The sequence below is a fragment of the Heterocephalus glaber genome, unplaced genomic scaffold (genome assembly GCF_053883595.1).
Source record: "Heterocephalus glaber isolate CG9 unplaced genomic scaffold, H.glaber_assembly_v1.0 deba00001067, whole genome shotgun sequence".
Lineage (NCBI taxonomy): Eukaryota > Metazoa > Chordata > Mammalia > Rodentia > Bathyergidae > Heterocephalus > Heterocephalus glaber.
In genome coordinates this window covers 6,378,140-6,398,594 of record NW_028258187.1, presented here as the reverse complement: position 1 = coordinate 6,398,594, position 20,455 = coordinate 6,378,140, and the positions used below count along the sequence as shown (strand labels likewise).

At 40.4% G+C, this 20,455-nt stretch overlaps 1 protein-coding gene across 1 annotated transcript in view; it reads right to left on the bottom strand.

Annotated features, from left to right (window-relative positions):
- Positions 1–20,455, bottom strand: part of Ush2a (usherin) — a 692,185-nt gene that overhangs the window by 237,175 nt on the left and 434,555 nt on the right. The window contains exons 38-40 of the mRNA XM_013066500.3: positions 16,450–16,600; positions 15,733–15,875; positions 3,566–4,194 (exon numbers count right to left, since the gene is read on the bottom strand). Of these exons, the coding sequence (XP_012921954.2) occupies positions 3,566–4,194; positions 15,733–15,875; positions 16,450–16,600 (923 nt within the window). The remainder of the gene's footprint in view (positions 1–3,565; positions 4,195–15,732; positions 15,876–16,449; positions 16,601–20,455) is intronic.

Below are 20,455 nucleotides of genomic sequence, written 5' to 3'. Positions count from 1 at the left end.
ATTCATCGTTGGGATCTTGTACCTTTACATGACGCATCTTGGTTCTTATTTTTCCCCATTCCCTGCCCTCCCTTCACCCCCTCCACCCTTCCCCATTTACAAAGACTTTGTTTCCATGTTTTTCCTTTTCTCATATTTTTTCTTTTCCCTTCTTTCCTTTCCCCTTCTGTGGATTTGGTTTTTAGTTGACCCAAATTTGTGTAGTGTCTCTTGCTTTCCCTGTTAGAGCATAATTCTTACAGGCAGCACTGTATAAGGTAAAGAATACGTCAAATGGAGGTGTTTTCCATATGGTTTGTTATCTCCAAAAACTCATGAACTGAACTTCCATCATGAGGATTAAGAGGTGTTGATCTGAAGACAGTGTTTAGAGGTAGAGCCTGGATTAGGAGAAGCTAAAATCCTAAGGCAGAAGCCTCATGAGGGACACAGCCCTTCAACCTCAACCTTAGAAATCTGAGGTATTGAGCTGCTAGCAACAGGGCAACTGAGAAGGAAATGCCAGCTCCACCTCTCCCTCCTACCTGATCACCACTGCTTCTTCTTCTTAACTTGATTTGTTTTGTTCTCTTCAAGTCCTTGCTATGTCCAGGCATATTGTAAATGTGTGTGTGTGTGTGTGTGTGTGTGTGTGTGTATAAAAGGTTTGATTGAAATAATGATGAATGTTTAAATTTAAAAAGTTTATCACCGTGAAAGACACACTGCCGTCAATCCCCCCACACATGCCCCTCGCTTCTAGCTCACTTGCCCCTCCATTCTTGCCAATTTCTTCAGCAGTTCTGAAAGCCCTCTTTCTTGTCTTTAGTTGGCTTCATGACTGCCTGAATGAAATATTTCAAAACATTTACCTTTTGACTTTGGGAAAAAGGTGGAAGTCTTGTGGTGCCAGAACTGGTAAATAAGGTAGATGAGGACACACCTTAATATTTTCGTGAGCCTGCTTTCCCTTGGATGGCACTTGGCAGCAGCATTCACTGTACTTTTTTTTTTTGGTGCCAGGGATCGAACTCAGGACCTTGCGCTTGTGAGGCAGGCGCTGGAACCACTGAGCTAAATCCCCAGCCCCATTCACTGTACCTTTGATCACAGCTGCTAACGACACTTGCAAAAAAGGACTCCAGAACTGCTTCAGAAAGTGGCAGGAACCATGATATAAGTGTGTTCAAAGCAAGGGGAAGGATTTTGAGAGAGATTAATGATGATGTGTCTTTTACTGTAATTAAAAAAAATTTTAAACATTCACCATATATTTTGATCACCCTTTGTATTTACTATGTATATTTACATATAATATATACAATATAGATTTTACATAATGTACTATATAATAAAGATTACATATTCTCTCTCTCTCTCTCGAATATATATATAGAATATATATATAGAATATATATATAGAGAATATATATATAGAGAATATATATATATATATATTCTGTCTAAATTTTCTGTCTATATTCTGTCCAAAATTTAAATTCCATGAGGCTTGGGACTTTATTTTGATCTGTAACCTCAACTTTTAAAAGAGTCATTCATAAAGTTGTGTGGGTGCTCTATAAATGTTAGTAGAGCTTAAGTTTTTACTATTATTAATATTATTGACAATTTCCTTCATCCTAATACTTGGAACAATTCTGTGTGGTAAATGTTGAATGAATCTCTTAGCCAATGAATTAGTCAATATCCTTCTGTTATTCCCCATAAATATTGTATCTATTTGCAGTTTTAACTTTTAAATTTGTATTTTACACAGAGAAGTCATCATTCACTGCACTATACTGTATCTCCACTTACCAGGTAAGTTGTCACTAGAACTTGTATGTTGGTAAAGTCCTAAGATTTTTCTGGACATAAATGGGAGCCAATAGTGCTGAAGCAAAGCTATGTTATTTTAAAAATATTTAAACCTATATCACGAAATATTAGATTCAGTTGGATATTTGTGCTGATTTTCTTCATTTGTTATTTTCTAGTTGTAAAATGGGAATTAATAAAAAGTGTGAATTTTTTAAAGAGTTATCACCATCATACCAGGTCTGTGTATTTCAGGCCCTGCCTTAGGAACTTTCAGGCTCCTGGCCTGGGATTACCCCTGCTTTGTGGGCCTCGGGGCACGGACTGCGTGTGAGGCTGAGCCCCCCACCAAACTAAACCAAACTTCCCTAGCAAGCTGACAACCCACATAGTTTCACTGATGGATGAAGAAAAAGCCAAGCAGCTTGTTCTGAATGGCTTTGATCATTGTTTATAGATGGTGAATGAGGTAGAATTGTGGGAGGAGCTATTATTCTTCTGAAAATGTGTTTTCTTTTTTCAGACCTGCTGCCATCAGCAGTGCCAGTTGGAAAGTTTTTGTCAGAAAGAACCCAGCGCAATGTCCATTATGTAGCTTTACTTTGTGGGGCGACAGTGTTTGTCGCATCCTATCGATTGGTAATGCTACCAAAGTTCTGCAAAATTCCCCCAGGATAGAAAGAGAAAATCATTTCTGGAATGATTAATACCTATACAACTGTTTGGAGTTTCTGTCTTGTTTTGTTTTGTTTTTCCCTTGACTGAAAAGCAATTCCTAGGATTACCCAGTCCATGTAATAAACATTGCATATCCTGTACTTAAAAATTAATTTCCTTTTTATGTCTCATCACTGTATTTCCATTTACTTTTGCTATTTCTATCAAAAAACTGTGCTGCTTTACTTAGTTTCATGCTGAAATTAATAAAGACTTCTTCGAATAGCCTTAGCTTGGAGGTTAAATTAAATTTCTTCAACAGTTTGCGCTGCTTAGCATGAACTAGTAGTTGCCTTTTTTGCACTCGAGAGAACAACATAGATCCAAGCAGTCGTTCCAACAGATGAACTTTGCTGTATGCAAATGCCCTTTGGTTTGTGCTCTGGTGAGCAAGCTACTGTACCAGCGCTTTTGGCAGTGATACAAGACTGGATCCATGGAAGCATGTGTGTATTTACACAAAGAGGCTTCTAAGCTACAAAACTCCCTCCTGTTTGGTTACACTAATTTCCCCTGAATGAAGTTTGTATGCCAGCCAAAACACTGGTAGTTATCCAGTCCTCTAGAGTTCATTCCCCAAAGAACGAGGTGGAAGATTGAGCACTTCCTAGACACCCCAGTAACGTGCTATTTTTATTTCTTACTGCATCTTTTCAATTCTTTGATTCTTAAAAGATACCAGAATATTGGTAATCAGAACTTTTGCTGATATGCTAATCTACTCCTCCGTATTTCCCCATCTCTTCTCATTTTCTGATCTATTTAAATGTGACGTGGTGGTTAAGCTAAGCATCCCATTGTGGCACTCAAAGTATTTCAGGTGTGCGAGGCAAATGGAAGCATCTCAGCAATATAATTAAGGGGATACAGGGAGAAATGAAAAACTGACATTGAATTCAAGAGTTTGGGCCAAAGGCCCAAACCGGGCTTCTCCAGTGAATGCCTAAAACAACAAATGTGTTTGTTTTGTCAGTAGATGGCTCTGTTCCACACCAAGTCAGTCCAGGGTAAATGCTAGTTTGTGGAGGAGACACAACACACAGTGCCTTACCTTAGCTGAGTCAGGTCCCAGCACCTTCACCTCTGGTGGCTGCACCTCAAGGGGGCGCGAGGGCCTTGTGGTGACTTCTCCCCAAGCACTGCTGTTGGTGCCTCCGTTAAGTGTGCCCACCAGGACCCGGTATTCATATTGTGTCCATGGGCTGAGAGCAGGAGTCTTGTCAATAAACCTTGTGAAGTGGTTTCCTGGGAGGGTCACCAAGGTGCTGGTTTCTTCCTTCCCTTTCTCCCTTCTCTCAATTGTGACGTTCTCCACCAAGTCATTGGGGTGGGTGGGGGGTTGCCAAGATATAATGACCGATGTTGGAGTATCAGAGAACAGCTCTGGACTCAGGATACCTCCGGGTGGCCCTGGGAGTGTCCATGTGGCCTGGGACTCTGGGGAGAGGGAGCATCCTTGGGAGGTACAGGCTTCTACCTGAAACTTGTAGGCAGTATGCGGCTGTAAATGCGTTGCTGTGCAATTAGTGACATTTCCCGACGTTCTCAAGTACAGGTCGCCATTTTGGTAAATGTTATAATGAGTGATGACCCTGTTGGGCTTTAAGGGAGGGTGCCAAGTGACTGATATTGTTGTCGACCTCACGTCCCGAAGGATTGGAGGCTCCATGGCTCCAGGTCCTACAAAGGAGAACAAATCCAGGAAATGACACCTCTAGGAAAATTCCCACTTGTTCTCAAAAACAAAGCTAAACTGAGCAATAGGTAACTCCTGGAAGGCTATGAAGGTGAACCTTGGTGAAGGCCAGGAGGTAAGCAAACAAAAACCATACAGACAAGCACCATGACCACCATGCTTATCAATGTGCATGATGACTTGCTGAATACGACTGAACTAAAACTTTCATATTCCTACCTAAGAGAGACCTATCAGAAGTATTTCTTTTTATTAACGATAAAAAATATCACCAGGATTTCTTGAACTAAAGGCTTGAGGAGGGAACTATTACAAGAGGGTGGTTGTAACCAAACTTCTAGCTCTGCCACATCTTTTTCTAGAGCCCCGGCAACTAACTATAATCAATCACACTATCATACCAAACCTGCATATTTTAGAGCCCAGTAAAATCCTTCAGTGTCTCTCATTATATATTCCATATTACACTTGCTTCTGTTTATCATTCTAATCCATGTTTTGCAATTTATCTACTCCCTGTTAATATTATAGGTGATTTTTTACTGTGACTGTGACAGAAGCTGCCGATTTAGCTCTTTCACCTACTGATAAATAAACAATGCACAGATCTGACCTTTAGGTTAACAGGTTTTATGCTTGCTCCACTCAGCACTCTAACTGATTCAATTATCATAAAGGTTCAGGAGGCTCCATGAATACTGAAAAAGGCCCACCATATGCCTGCATAGGTGTTGTGGAACAGCAAATATTCTGCAGCCCTCCAGAGAAATTCCTTAATTGTAAATAATTTCACCATGCGACACAATCAAGTCACCTTGAATGCAAACCCCTCAGCCTGCGGAGGCAAAGTGTTATTTAAGCTTTACTGGGCTGCGTTAAATTCTGCAATTTGAAGGGCTGTTAAGTTTTTCAATTGAAATTTCATTTAAAATGCAGGTGCTTTTTATTATATTGCAGCTTTACTGCTCTCTAGGTACAAGCAAGAACATGGTGCAATAACACAAATCTGGCTCAATCACTGATCAGTAACAGCTGTAATTCCAGAACATTTAGCATTCTTATAAACCACAGCCTGAAATCTATAAATTGCTACAACAGATCAAGAAAATACTATATTCCCCTTTTCTGCCCACAGCAATTTTGACATTTATGAGATTTTTTTTCTGTGAACATTAGATTTTATTGAAAATCTTTAAAAAAGATATACTTGGATTTTGGTAATTGTTTAAAACAGCGTGGTGTGAGTGTGAGTGAGAGGGAATCAGTGCTCCACCAAGGTCCACATATTCAAGCAACCAGTGCTTTGCAAGGCTGGGGACTGCGGTAACGGCAGTTACAGGAGCATGTCTTTAGACAACAGGGTCCACGTATTTGCCGCCAATCAGACTTGATGGCAGGAGCATAACTACTCTTTGAGGGGAGAGGTGTTACAGTGCACTAGCCCTGAAATCAAGCCATTTCAGAAAGTTGTTTGTCTATGTATCCTTTTTTTTTTTTTTTTAAATTTTTGTTAAATTCTTTTATTGGTACATTGTAGGTATACAACACAATTACATTTCTCATTGGGAATTGTACCTTTACATAATGCATCTTGGTTCTTACTTTTTCCCCATTCCTAGCCCTCCCTTCACCCCCTCCACCCTTCCCTACTATATGTATCCTTTTTGAAGGGAGAAACCCTAAAAGGACAGCCATCTTGCTCGGTGTGGCTCGTGTTTTTCATCCCGGTGCGTTGTTAGCCTTCATTTTAAAGCTTTCTTAAATCCACTGTAACATTTCTTCTGCTGTCTGGTATCCAGTAGCGGTAGCAATTATTGTATCAAAATGGGAAGATAGCTCCTTTCTTATTTATACCTGTCATCTAGATTTGTTATTTCCTAGAGAAAGGCAAGTGTGAGTCTTGCAGGATATCAGTGTTGTTTTGAAATCTAAAAAAAATAAATCCTCTGAGATGGGAGTTCATGAAATCAATGGTGGAGATGCAAGTCTTTAACGTCTAATCCTGTCTCACCTTCTCTCCCCAGAAAAGAATAATACACACTTAAAAATCAGAATATGTTCTTTTAGGGTTTTCATCAGGGTCTTGCATAATTATTCCTCCTGTGTGAACTGTCAAACTGGGAGCATCTTCAGGGAAAAGCCACAACAAGGATGCAGTTTGTTCTCTGTGATGAGGAGAGGCTTTTGTTTCTCCTGAATACACTGATGATATTAGAGGTGAAGCATCTATGATAATGAGATGAACTTGTGCTTCCAGCTCCCGCAGAACACAGCGTTTCCTTAAAGATGATCTCTTACCTTGGGAAAGAAGAGATCTTCCATTTCAATTTCATGATGTGTTTCACCCTTAAAAGCCAGCGTTCATTTCATTAGCGTCCCTCTTTGGGAGCCTGCATGGGCTCCCACTCTTGTCATCGAGGGCCCTCGGACTGGTCCAGTCCCGGAGAGCACGTGGCTGGTGCCGTCATTAGCTCCTCTGGCCAGGGACGTGTTACAACCTGATCTTGGCACTCTTTCAATTTAGAGCTTTAAAATGATAAGCGGAATCATCTAATTCTATATACAAATCAACTGGCCTGCTACTGCATGCTTGAAAGGGTCACCACAATTATGTAAAACATGAGTAATAACTATAATTGGGGTAGTTGGCTAATACAATAAAAAGCTCCGAACAGGAGAAAAGTTATGCTCACAGCAGTAGCTATCACTTTCTAAAGTAAGAATTCATGGATGAAATGACATGAAAAAGATGGTTATAAAATTTTAATGGAATGATAAAAGGCAAAAGTCAGCCTCTCAGCTGAATTCTTAAAATCCCTATATATCACAATCAGCTCCTTAACTGTAAAATCAATGTGGAGTATAACATGTTGTCAATGTGGCTGCCACTGGAGGGGAGGCTGGGCAGGGTGACAGGCACACAGCTCAGCTGGCCGGGGACGAAAACAGCCGTACAGCCCTCTCCGTGGGTGTGATTGTTTAGAGAACTCCCTCCTGGAGCCAGGCACAAGTGTGTCCTTTCTGGCCAGATCACAGATCTGTATTTCAGACCATTTCATTACGGCATTAATAAGGGAAAGTAGTTTCATTTTGGCAAATGAAATGATCCTTTATGGGAAACTGTTTAGCTCATTAGCTTCCAAAGTTCAGCCCTAGCCTAAAATAGGGTAATGAAATTGTTAACAGAGGAGTCTGCTTATTTATTTTTATGCTCAGGTGTGCACATTGTGAGGGGTACATGTGCATAGGGGTGTGAGAGTGCGTGAATGACTCACAACTCGGTGAGCACAACTTTCTGTGGTTTTCATGGATTTTTCTACACTTCAAGTTACCCACGATCAATTGACTGGATTTCCTGTTATGGTCTCAAGTATTGCCCAGGAGCAACGTTTTACCATTCTAGTTAAAGCTCACTCGGTTTCAAAGCTCTTTTTGGTAACATTAACTCCATGAATGAATATCCCCCTCAATTTACCAATGGACATAAAATGAAGAGGATAGATACATAAATGTAAAACTATCCAAAGCAATCTATCATATGCTAGCTGTTAAAGTACCCTCTGATATGCAGCACTGATATGTTAGCTGAGGAATAGACCAAAGGAGTCTATCTGCACTTTAATCATGAATTCTTTTATCAATTTATTATTTATACCCCAACTACTTCCCCAAAGAATTTCTGACAGCTCACAATGAAAGACCCAAATGTAAAAAGACCAATCAAATAAAGATAAAGAAATATGCATTTTGTGGTAATGAAGAGGATACAGTAGTCGCAACCCAAAATACACAGTAAGAACGGGCACTACAAGGTTGTGTAGAATGAAACTTGTCTTTCTGAGACCTGATAAGAAGGAGACAAGTACCACAGGTGGTGCTATTTAATGAAAGGAGTGTCTGAAGGGGAGCAGTTGTTGGACTGGAAAGGACATGATTTGAGAGTCTGCAGGGAAGAGAACTACTACAGCATATTCGGGAGACACAAGAGTACATCTTAGGAAGAATGTTGTGACTTCTACACTCACAGGGAATATTGTGAGGTAAATGACAGCAGCTGCTTCCTTGAAAGTTTGGGGGTAAAACTGGGTTGATGTGAGAAGCCACGAAGGCAAAAAAAGGCCCAAGTGCACAAAAGGTCACCAGATTCACCCACTGTACTTAGGGAAAACCTCATGTGCATTATTGCTAGTATAGCTCATCAACTCCGTTTTGAGGCTGCTTCCTGATCGCCCACAGAGCTTCCTTCTGGCCCTGAACAATCTTTTTTGCCTTCTAATTTATTTAATCAATCTTGGGAAACTGGGGTTTCAGGGACATGATCAGAATAAGATAACATGATTAAAAGGAATCTACTCAGTGTTTTAGCGTTATAGAATATTCTCAAATACGCAGGTGGTATAGGAAATGCTATAGAAAATGTTCATGGTGAGCATATCTTTTTACTAATAGCTAGCAGTATTCATGTATTTTTTTTTTTTTTTTTGGTACCGGGGATCGAACTTGGGTCCTTGCGCTTGCGCAGCAGGCAGCGAAACCACTGAGCTAAACCCCGGCCCAGTTTTCATGTATTTGAACTTTAAGAATCTGAGAGCCTTAAATCTGGTCATTAAATAGCAACATGTGACAAGGGGCACTGGAACACCTCGCACAGTTCACATCTTTTTTCAGGACAAATTATTTATTTACTCTAAGAAAAATAGGATATTTTTTTAGAAAAACAGCAACTCTATGGATGGAATTGTACATTATATTTTTTGCGTTACTCCAAGTTTTTAAAAATTTTAATATATCTTAATATAACACAAGCAGATATTAATAAAGAATATAAAGGCCATTCTATGAAAGAATAACTTTTCATAACAAAATTAGCAAATAACAATGGTAAATTCACGGTGCATCATGATCTAAAAAGAATGTATTTTAATTTGCTAATCTCTCAGCTCCTTTTCCAACAATACTATGCCCTTCTTTTTTCACCTAAAACATTTTAAGTATTCTCAAAGTATCTCACATTCCGTATAATTTTGAACAATTTCTTCCTATTTGCCTGTATTTATTACTCTTTTTTGTCTTTATTTTCACTTTCGGTTTCTCATACCAGAGAGACAATGTGATACTGGCAAACAGAAGGCAGCACAGTTCATGGATTGAAAGTTTCTTTTTTTCAAAGCTAAGGAACAAAAATAATTTTAAAACAAATGTTTAATAAATGGCCAGCAGATAGCATTGGGTAATTAGAGAACAAACATACAGCGTGTCAGTGCCTTGCATATAATAGCCATTCAATACAACTGGAGCAATAATAATAAGACAGCTGCACTAAAATTATTTAAATTAATTTCCTGAACTAAGCACAGGAAAGACTGGAGCCACCTTGATTTCTCGTTGCTTTCTCCTGAATTCTTAAGATGACAGATGTAAATAATATGGAAATTACTGACACTTCGAATTTGGAAGTGTGTGGTGCTTCAGGTGCTCAAAAGAAATTCAATACATCAAGAGCAAAACTGAGACGGGTTGGACAGAATTCCTGATTATTCAATCCATCCTTTCAGAGGATTCTCTCTTGGCTACTTTCAACTTAGGGTCTTCTGCATCTTAGGGTTTAATAATAAGAGTATAAAATAATCATAAATATCTGCTTGTATTAATTCTGGAAATGTGAGTGTTTGGGGAGAATCTATACAACAGAAAAGAGAAGTGTGTAGTAAAAATATGTAGAGCTTTGTTGCTTTCAAAGTCAGAGGAGTAGATATTTTATTGTGATCACAGATCTGCTCTCTTAAGAAATAGATAACCACAAAGAAAGTATAAACAAGTCGGCAAAAGAGATTAATATTCAAAGCAATTCAGAACGATATTTGGAATGGTTAAAATGAAATAATCATGCAGCTGTACTCAAACATGTGATTCATATTTTTTCATTAAATCAAACAAAATCTATTGGTATAAATGCACTCCACCCTCATTTAAAAATGTTCCCATTTCCCTCCTGCACAGAACGCTTATCTTAAGGGTGCAGGATGAGATTTTAAATTCTAAAATATATGAATCATAAAAAAGAGGTTTGCCAGACAATACTGAGTTCAGAAATCCATTTACTCCTAAGGGCATGTGGCACTTATCATGTGACTGGGACAATCTTATTGTAGGAATTGTCCCGATCAGTTTCTCACACTTCGTACCACACTTTTACTTCTCTTCCTTGTCAGAGGACACAGTGAGTTTTACGCTTATTACAGACTGCCAGAATAAGGACAGGAAATACCATTTTCCTTTGGGAATCCACTATCAATTCTCCTCCTCATTTTGTTTTGAACAACACATATCACAGACAGGGCCTGTAATGGGAGCCTTAGCGTGTGCAAACCAATCAGTAATGTGGAAGGGGCCTACAATGAGGCCACTCTGATTTCCCTCCCTGCCTCCGCCTCTGGTCCCGTTAGTTCTTCCCTGCTCAGAGGCCAGAACCCTGTCAGAGCACGGACAGCAGCTCCCATGTCTGATGAGTCCTGTCCTACAAGGACTGCTTTCCCACCTCCTCCTGGAGCAATGACAGTGAAGCAGGTTGGAAATTTGACGTGGAAGTGAGCATCACATTTATGTCGCTCCCCATTCCCTGACACCCCATCTTAAGGGAAACACCCCTGCTCCATGGCCCTTCAGCTGTGTGCTCCAGCTATGGTTTTCTAGTGTTCCCCTGGCCAGAATAGAAGCTTCCATGCATTCTTGGAGCTTCTGTGTCCCTTTCACCCCTGGTGTTTACACAATAGGTGCCCAGCAAACAGTTTACAGTGGATGCTCGAGTTACAACCGGCCTGACATACCAACAATTTGGGTTATGACTGCAATTTTAGTTTTCACTTGTGACCATCATCTTGACTTACAACTTGAATGCCTGCCACTTGTGCTTCCAGGTGGTCTCAGATACAGGTTTAACCTGTACAGAGGTCTGGAAGGAACATCACAGCATCCTTTCCTGTGTGGGGTTAACTAGGTCAGTGTCTGAGGACACTGAGATCCGCCTGTGTACAGAAGAGAGACTGTGAAGGCTGTGGAGGGGAGCCTGAGCCTTCAACTGACCACCTTGAGTTACAGCCAGCCCTCAGGAATGAATTGAGTTCGTAAATCCAGGGTCCACTGTGCTTGGCTGAGTTTTCATGGAGTTACTTCCATCAAACTTTCTTTTCAGTCAGAACTTCAGCAACAATTATGGGTGCCTGCTCCATACTAGACCCTACTCCAGACACTTTCTCATCAGTGCATTGCTGACCCAAAGAGAAAAGAGACAGAGTCCCAGGAAAAAGTTACCATATAGAAGGGCACATTGATGACACACAGCAAATACAAACCAAAATTCTCAAGAGGTGATCAGAATGGAGGGGTTTGCGGAGAAGGTGATGTTTGACTTTGATGCATGAACACCATTTGCCAAACAACAAAAGAAGCCTGTTAGATCTGGATCTCAATTAACATTGTCACTTCTGTCTGTCTTACTCTAGAAGGTCCTGGGCTCCTTTGTAAACTGCTATAAGAATCTCAAAGATAAGGCAGGGTTGCTAAGGGGGAAAACAAAGGAGGACCCAAACACCAGGATGATTTTCTACCTTCTCCATCTTCTGTTCACAGAGCAATTATAAATGAATAAAAATAACAAAAGTTAACACAATGAATAACTACAGTAAGTCAGCAGTACTTAAAATCTCACTGCATAGTTAATAAGATAGTTACATCTCCCTGTCATACCCTAGTCAAAACTCATGAATAATTAGTGTCTCAGCAAAATAATGAAAACACACACACAAGTTCATGCAGATCCACAGAATAAACTGTTCAAATCCCACAAGTGTTATTTAAGAATTTCTCTTAGATTAGTAATTAAAAATATAAATGTGGAATTTTAAAGTATAAATTTGAGGAAATTATCAAATTTTAAAAATACCCAACAACTAATTCTTTATTGTAGAGCCAATTCAGGGTTTTATTTTGAAGTAGAAGAATCATTTTTTAGAAAATTTCAGTTTCACTGGTCTATCTCATTACCTGTCTGTACCAGATATATTTGTTATTACAATAACCAAAATAAGTGGATATTTCATATTTTTATCTCTTTACCTGAAAAACATTAACAAAAACCAACTGTCTGACTTTCATTGATCTAGGGAATCTAGATTTTAAGGAAACATGAGCTATCTTATTTTTACAAAAGACAGGATTCTGGTAGGCACAAAACTAGAATTGCATTTAAGCTGGGGTTCAAAGAAACATCCTCCCCACCCAGCACGATTTCTACATTCACATATTGAACACAAAACAATTGTAAATATACAAGAGAGAGGGAAGAATAATCTAGTCGGGACAGATGGTTATTTTTGGTTTAAAGATACCACAATGCTCATTTTGTTAGTCATACGCAAGCTCCTAAGTCTAACACCGTCTTAATGTATTTTTGGCAAGCTATGGACATTTGAGGGGGTTGGATTGCCAGCAGCACATTAGAGAAAATAGTGCGTTGTTTGTATTTATCTGGTTTTGTATAGTGGAACACTACACTGACCAAGTTGGCTGGAACAAGCATCTTTTATTAACACACGTTTAACAGGATTTAAAATATTCATAAGAAATGTGCATTATTATTATTTGGCATCAGCACACTAGATTTTTAAAAATGCATGGAACTGGATATTGGTGGTACACTGATGTAAATGACAGATTATTTGAAAAAAAATCTATTAAAATTCTTCACAACCCTTTATCCGTCCATGAGAACGTTGCGCAGCACCCAGGCCTGAGTTTCCCTGGTGGTGTCTCGTTTCTTTAGGTTTCTCTTTCTGGTTTCAGCTGTGTCACAGGCTTGATGAACCTCCTTGTCACAAAATATCACACTGCAAATACTGCCATGGGTGACCTCTCTAGGTGCTGGGAAGTTCTGAGAATGTGGGTAACAGAAGAGAAGTGGCTCCCGTGGGTGGTATGGAATTTAAACGTGGGCACCGGGTGACTCCTCCATTTCATTCTGTAAGATGATATGTGAAATTTCTACACAGGAAATCCCACTTTGGTGGGCAGCAAGTTCTGCTCAGGATCAAGTTGAATGTGTGTGCTGGCAGGCAGCTGGCAGGAGAGGGGGCTTTAGAAGCAATGCTTCGTGGCCGTGACAGAAAACCTGCTTGTGCCCAATGCCAATCACTCAGTCTCTGTCAATTCAATTGCACATCGGCTTGGAGATGGCCTCCATCTCCACTGACACCCAAAATATAGAGGACACCGTTCTCGCTGTGTGTTGGGGGTGAGTGTGTGCTGGCAACTTAACCTGCAGGGACCAACAGCTCTCCTGAGTCTTTGTTCATGTTTCGACTTCCCAGTGTCCATGCAAAGTAGAGGCAGGGTGAGTCCATCCATCTCGGGAGAAGGATTTCAATAAAAACGACTGCTTGGGTTTCCTGAGTTGCTACCTGCTGTGCATTCCAGTGTTACTCATTCTTACTTAAGGGAAACACAGGCCACCCCAACCCAGACCCCAAGTATCACAAAGATGGTAGGGCCTCTGCACGAAAATCCTCAGCACACACAATCTGTAGGGCTCATTTTATAAAAAGAGGAGACAAGAGGTAAGTTTGCTCACCAAAGAATACAGTACTAATTGGTAATCGGCAGCACCTTGGATTCTATTTATGGGCCACTCTCTGCCTAGAGATAGGAGGTCACAGCCCCCACTCAGTAAGGATTGTGGGCAGATGGCCACTGAGAGAATCCTAGTGTGCCCTTTCTCTAGGGGAAAAGAAATTTCAATGTCAAGAAAGGATGTCCTTTCCCTCTTCTTCCAACCTGGCAGTCTATTGCATCAGGATCTTTGCAGTGGGATGAATAATTACTTTTTTCATCTTCATTGAGCGACATTAAGGATGCTGCTATACATAAGAATATCAGAGATCTGTCTTCAATTTAAAAAAAAAATTTAAAAGAATCTATTTTGAGCCTGAGCACTCCATCCAGTTCCTAAATCTGAACACAAGTAGTGGCCATGGTGTTTGATTCTCCAGACTGTGTGTGACATTCCCTCTAAAAGGTGGGGCATTAATGCTTCATAGGTCTTGGGTGCCATTTATTCTACTGCACTGATAATTTTCTAAATGGTACCCTTGAGACCAAAAGCACTGGATGAACCCTTGAAAACTGCCTAAGTTTTTCCTAGGGAGTAATGACAAATTGGGAGAAATGGATTAAGTATCATATATTATTGTTCATAATGGTGTTTTTAAAAAATGAAGTAAATTTTAAAGATAGAAAATTGTTCCAATTCTCTCTCATTTTATGTCTTATCATCACTAAAATAATACAATTAAAAGTATTATAAAAATAAAACCACCTACTTAATACATAATTGATACCACTTCCAATTCTGTACCACTGTATTAATACCCAGCTTTCTGAGAGTCACTTTGGTTCTCATTAGATATAAAGCCAGAATGGCAATTGGCCAATAGAACAACATTTCCTAAGGAGTCTATGATTAAAATACTCGACAAGATTAAAGGGACAGGAAACAAGGGAATGGAATTAATATGAGAAAATAAAAAAATGGAAACAAAGTCTTTATAAATACGGAGGGCAGGGGAAGGGGGTAAAATAAGAACCAAGAGAGATTTTGTAAAGGTGCAAATTCCCGATGATGAATGTCATTCTATTGTATACCTAAAATGTACCAATAAAATAAAATTTAAAAAAAAATTAACCATAAAAACCTCATTATTCAAAGATACAGTTCCTCATTCACTCTGCATAACTTGATTTCCAACTTTCATACATGAATATTTCTCTTTAAATATTTACTCATCAAAAAAATAAATATTTACTCATCTGGAGATATAATTTGTATAAACCAAATATTATATCCATGTATTTATTTCCTAAACATAACTTAGTTAAAGCATGTTTATCAAACATAGCTTTCCAATGGAAATCTAGAAAATTCTCCTTATTACTTGCATAAGGCAATTGTAATGTATGCTTTGTGTTAGATGCAGAATCACTGAGGTCAGACTCTACTTCTCTGTCCTAGAGGTGCATTTTGGGTGTGGGTAAAAGCACAACAGGATCTATTTCCCGGAATAAGTACATAGACCCACTAAGTACTCTCAGGATGCAACATCCACATTGCTTGCATTCCCTCCGACCTGCTAGAATTCCTCTAGAGCAGAGAACACTGTCACAGAGCAGAAGATGCCAACCCTGCTTTTGCAGGGTGCCTAAGTGGACCCCAGAGGACAGAATGGAGTCATATCCTAGGCTGCTGTGAATTTCTTCCTGTCTTTAGACCAAGCCCTCCAGCACTCCAAGCCAACATTTCTCTTCCTTCTGGAGAGAATGACCACCCTTGTCCTCTCTCTTGCCTGGAAGAGATTATTGGCATTTAATGACAAGAAAAGAGAAGAGGCTCATTTTCTTGCTTTGGAAGAATTAGATGTTTAAGCCTCCCTAACATCCAAGACATTTGGCTGGGTATGGCTCAGACCACTTACCATCCTCTGCAGTCAAGAGTGGGATCCAAGAGCTGTGTGCACTGCCAAATGCATTGGAGGCAACCAGCCGGAACTCGTACTCACTGCATGGCTGGAGATCGGTCACTTCATAGCTCAACAATGCAGAAGGGTTGGAAAATAATCTGTAAGGGAAAGAAATGTTGGTTAGGAAATTTTAGGCCTGCAAAAAAATAAAAAGCAGGTTAAATCCTCTGGCAAAAAAAAAATGTAGAGAATGTCAACATGCACTTAAGTACTACCATTTTGTGCCATCAAATGTCATCTCTTTCCAAATAAGTATCCATTGGCCGGGGCTTTGGAACCGTGTATTCATAGGAGGTGTAGATTCTAGGAGTGCCAATTTCCCGGTGAAATTTGCAGGTATTATAATTTTCTAGCCACACTACAGACAGTGGCTTGTCAGTTTCAGGTTTATCCCCACTTCATGCAATACCTGTGATCATGAAACCTTACTTCAGTAAGAAGAAATCTTTACTTCGGTGTGAAAGAAATCTTACGTTGAATGCCACATAACTGAAAAATAGATGTTTTTACAAAGCAAATAATTATGTAGTAGGTTGCTCACTTGTTTTTATCTGCGCTTTTAAAAGGTAACCTGTGTCAGTTGCAAAATGAGAACTGGCCTCTTCTTCAAACAGTTTATGTGCACTTGGAAGAAGCCAGTTGAGAGCAAGGGGGCCAAGGGAGAAAGCTCACTCTCGGAAGCCGTGGCTGGTGTGGGCAGGCCTCATCTGGAGCTGGTATCTGGGAGAGCCAGGAGCGTTGTTCCGAGCTGGTGTAGACCAGACAACCTGAAGACTGGTTGGGGTGGCAGATGAAAGCCTGGGAGGCAGCACACCATCTGGAGCTGTCGAAAAACACAGATGAATTAGAGCAGAGAAAACTGTGGTGAACATATGCCGGGTGGGATCGAAATGCTCCATATCCTGGAAAAACTGTTCCTCGGGATCAACAACAATGTTAAACATGGTCCATTTAATTTAACATTTTCATTCCTGAACTACTGCATTTCCTTATTGTTCATTTCAACACAATTACATTAGTATTTCACTTCTGAAAAGCCAGCCCCCAAATGGCAAGACAAATGAATATGTGGCACTTTCCCACCTGTACTTCTGCTGGTCTAATTGCAAACATGGAGGGGATTTAGTGAAGCAAATATTAGAGACTTTTTAATTTACTGCTGTCATCAGCAGACCTGCAGCTCAACACAGACGCAGTCCAGGTCTCTTATGCTCTATATTCCTCCCATCCGTGTCACCCCTTGTCACCTTAAGCAGAACCCTACTCATGAACAAAACTGGAATTTTGTTTTTGTTTTTGCAGGAAAGGAATTTTGCTAAAACTGAATTTTTCTGTACTGATGAGTACAGAATATTGCAGTCTTAATTCTCACTCATGAAAATACGAACCCTAAATTTTTCCTCCCTTGCCTTATACTGTCCTATACTTCCCAGCATCCTGCCCTTACACAAACATGAAATCAGTTGCTGCACGTGTGTTGTTTTTTCTAGCAGAGCTAAAGCTGTGCTAAATACATTATAATCAAATTATAAGTGCTGAATTTAGCATACCTGCTTGATAGAATCCAACAGGGAGATCTATTGAATGGTTCTAGAAGGCCTAGCAAGAATAAATAAAACTAAAGCCTATTCTACTAAGATATTTCAACAAGATGATTCTGGCTATTTAGTTTTTCTACCAAGTATAACTTGAATGAACCTTTCATAACAGCGTTTGTTCCACAACTAGCCAGAAACATAAAAGTAAATTAAGCAAAGCTCTATGGCTAAAGGAAAATCATCTAATAATGTTGAGCCTATGTTTGCTATAAAATAAGGGTAATATCCTTCTCTTGTAGGATTGTTGTGAAGAACAAGGGCTATATACAAAGCATCTTATGTTGGGCTCTGGGAATTATTAAATGTTAACTATCATTAGCAGTACTATTACTGCACTGGACTGATCTGAACTTCCTTTAGCATAATTTAATACTATAATATTAATTTTTAGGATTATTGTGATTATTCTAACGTAAGTTCATCAGAACCACAAGAGAAGTGACTAATAACAAAAGCAAGTGAAATATCAAGGTCCATTTCCAATCTTTGTTCCCATACAACCCTGTGTCACTTATATGTCTTGTGTGCCCCACGAATCAGGAGAGCCTGCCCATGAGCACTGAGGCTAACTAATGCCCGGGGATGAGTGGGAGGATTAGATTACAGGTGCCATCCATCTCATGCAAGGGTCTTGAGTTCATTCATAATTTATTCATTTGCTCAATACACATTCATCCAGGCTCCACTCTGTGATAAACACTGGTCTTCCCACGGAGGGAAAATGGCCCGAGTACAGCAGACGCTGTTCCTACCTCTTACATTTATGGGTAGGAACAGGCAATGATGAGCAAAAGGATACACGAAAGGATGTCACTGAGGATGATAACTACCCTGGAGAAAAATTAAGCAAAGTGAGAGAAGAGAAAGTGGAAACGATCAGGCAGTTAGTTATCAGATGTAATTTGGATCCAATGGGGGGACCATAGGAAGGCATGTGTTGGGGGACATTGGGGCAGAAGCGAGGGGGCCGTAACATCTGGAGGAAGAGCAGCCCAGCCAGGGGACAGCAAATGCAGAAGCAGGAAGGAGAGGAGACTCTGGTTGCTGTGCAGGAATGGCCAAAAAAAATGCCTATGCTGCTGCAGCGGAACAAGGAAGGAGAGGAGAGAATGGAAAGGAAGATGGAGAACAGGTGGAGTTGCATCCTGAGGGATGCTTGACATCAGCCAGGAGCTGTGGGTTGTGCTCTAAATAAGGCCAGGAGCCACTGCAGAGCTTTGTAAGGGAAAGCACATGACCTGACTCTAAACTTAACAGACCGCTCTGTTATCATACCAGGGTGAGGGGCAAGAGTGGAAAGAAGGGCTTTTCCTACTGCGGCATCCAGGCAGAGCATAGCGGTGCCTTACATTTGAGAGGCAGAAGAGGAGGTGGTGAGCAGTCTTGCTGTTGAGTGGGAAAAGGCTTGCTTACAGAAAATTAAAGGAGCCAAAGATGATGCCGATGTTTCCCGCCCACAGACTCAGGCAGGTGGTGGTGTCCTTCCTGGGATGGACAGCACTGAGACGAGGTTATGGCAGGCTGGTCAACGGTTTTATTTTGTCTAAGTTATCCATAAAAGGTGTATTGTATGCTTAACTCTTTAGTGGAGAAATCAAGGAAGAAGTTGCAGAAATGGGTTCAGATGGGAGTTGCAGGCCAACATAGATGCGCTGTGGAAAGGCTGAGATGCAGTGATGTAGACTAGGGAGTGAGGTGCAGACAGAGTGAGCTGAGGAGAGGGTAAATGGGAGAGGTGAGTGGATACAGTGATTTCACACAACCCATGTGAAGGAGTTAGTTCTAAAGGGGAGTAAAAAATGGGACCACGGCTGCAGAAGCTCATGCTTTCAGAGCCAGGTTTTCTGCAGACTGGGAGCTGTGGCATCATATCTGCATGTCTATTGGACGTGTCTCACAAGAGACTGGAGGATGTGACAGTGTAGGAGAAGAAAGAGTCACTGCCAGAGCAAAGTCCCCGTGTGGGGACAAGGAGACAAAGCAGGGCACGAATGCAAGAATGGGGCATGGGGCTGCTGTTGTTGCCAGGTGCAGGGACAGCTGCCCATGGTGCAGAAGTGAACGCAGAGGCTGATGTGGCAAGGGTAGAATCCGTGACAGGGAAGCAGCAAAAATCTTTCCTGTGGATGCCCACTGTCACATTGAGCAGAATAAAAGCAAAGCCATCAGCTCAGCACACACAGTAAAAGGGAGGCATGACAGGAAATGCAGGAACACTGCCTTCCAGGGCCCACTGTTCAACAACTTAGCTCTAAATCCTTGGTTTGAAGGACATTCAGTGCTAAAGACTTTAGCAATGATACTTTACCAACACAAACACTTGAAGCAATGCTCTTTGCTTATTTGATAAATATTCTTTAAATGATTTATAACAAGGGCACACATGTAAGACAAGCACTGAAAAGACATGGGAACAAAGTAAAGCCCAAATTGCACCAGAGGCAGAATGTATAAAACCACGTCTCTTTTTTTGATTACTGGCTTTTGTCTACTTTTCCTGCATCAAGGAGAATATATATCATTGACCATCTAAATTCTGAATATTAGTTGGAAGTCATCGACATGAATGAAAAACACCAGTATTAACATGCAACAAAATCCCTTCACATGTTAAAAATTGCATTACTCTACTATTGAGAAAGGATGGAGGAGTGCCCCATCTCATAATAATACTAAAGTGGCGTACATTCTCCTCCAAATGATAACAAAACAGTCTTCTCATTAAATTGGTCACACTTTCATTATATTTCCAAACAAGGATCACCTTAAGCTATTTATGAAGAGCTACTCATCCGGTATGCTTTCACTACTGCTGCTTTCTGGAACCCTCTCTCCCGCTCTGTTTAACACTTTTATCCAAGATATACTCTGTGGAGGCTCCTTAGCACCTCAGCAATCACAGGGAGCCAGCCATAATTCCACCCTGGTTTCTGAACTGAAGAGCTCTGCATCCATCAGCCTGATATATTGTCTTCAAGATGCTCTGCTGCTCACAGAGCTTCTCTCGAGTTTAATATGACCCTCATGGGGCAAACACTCCACAGACAACCTCCTGAATCAACACATTTTGCCCAGTAAAC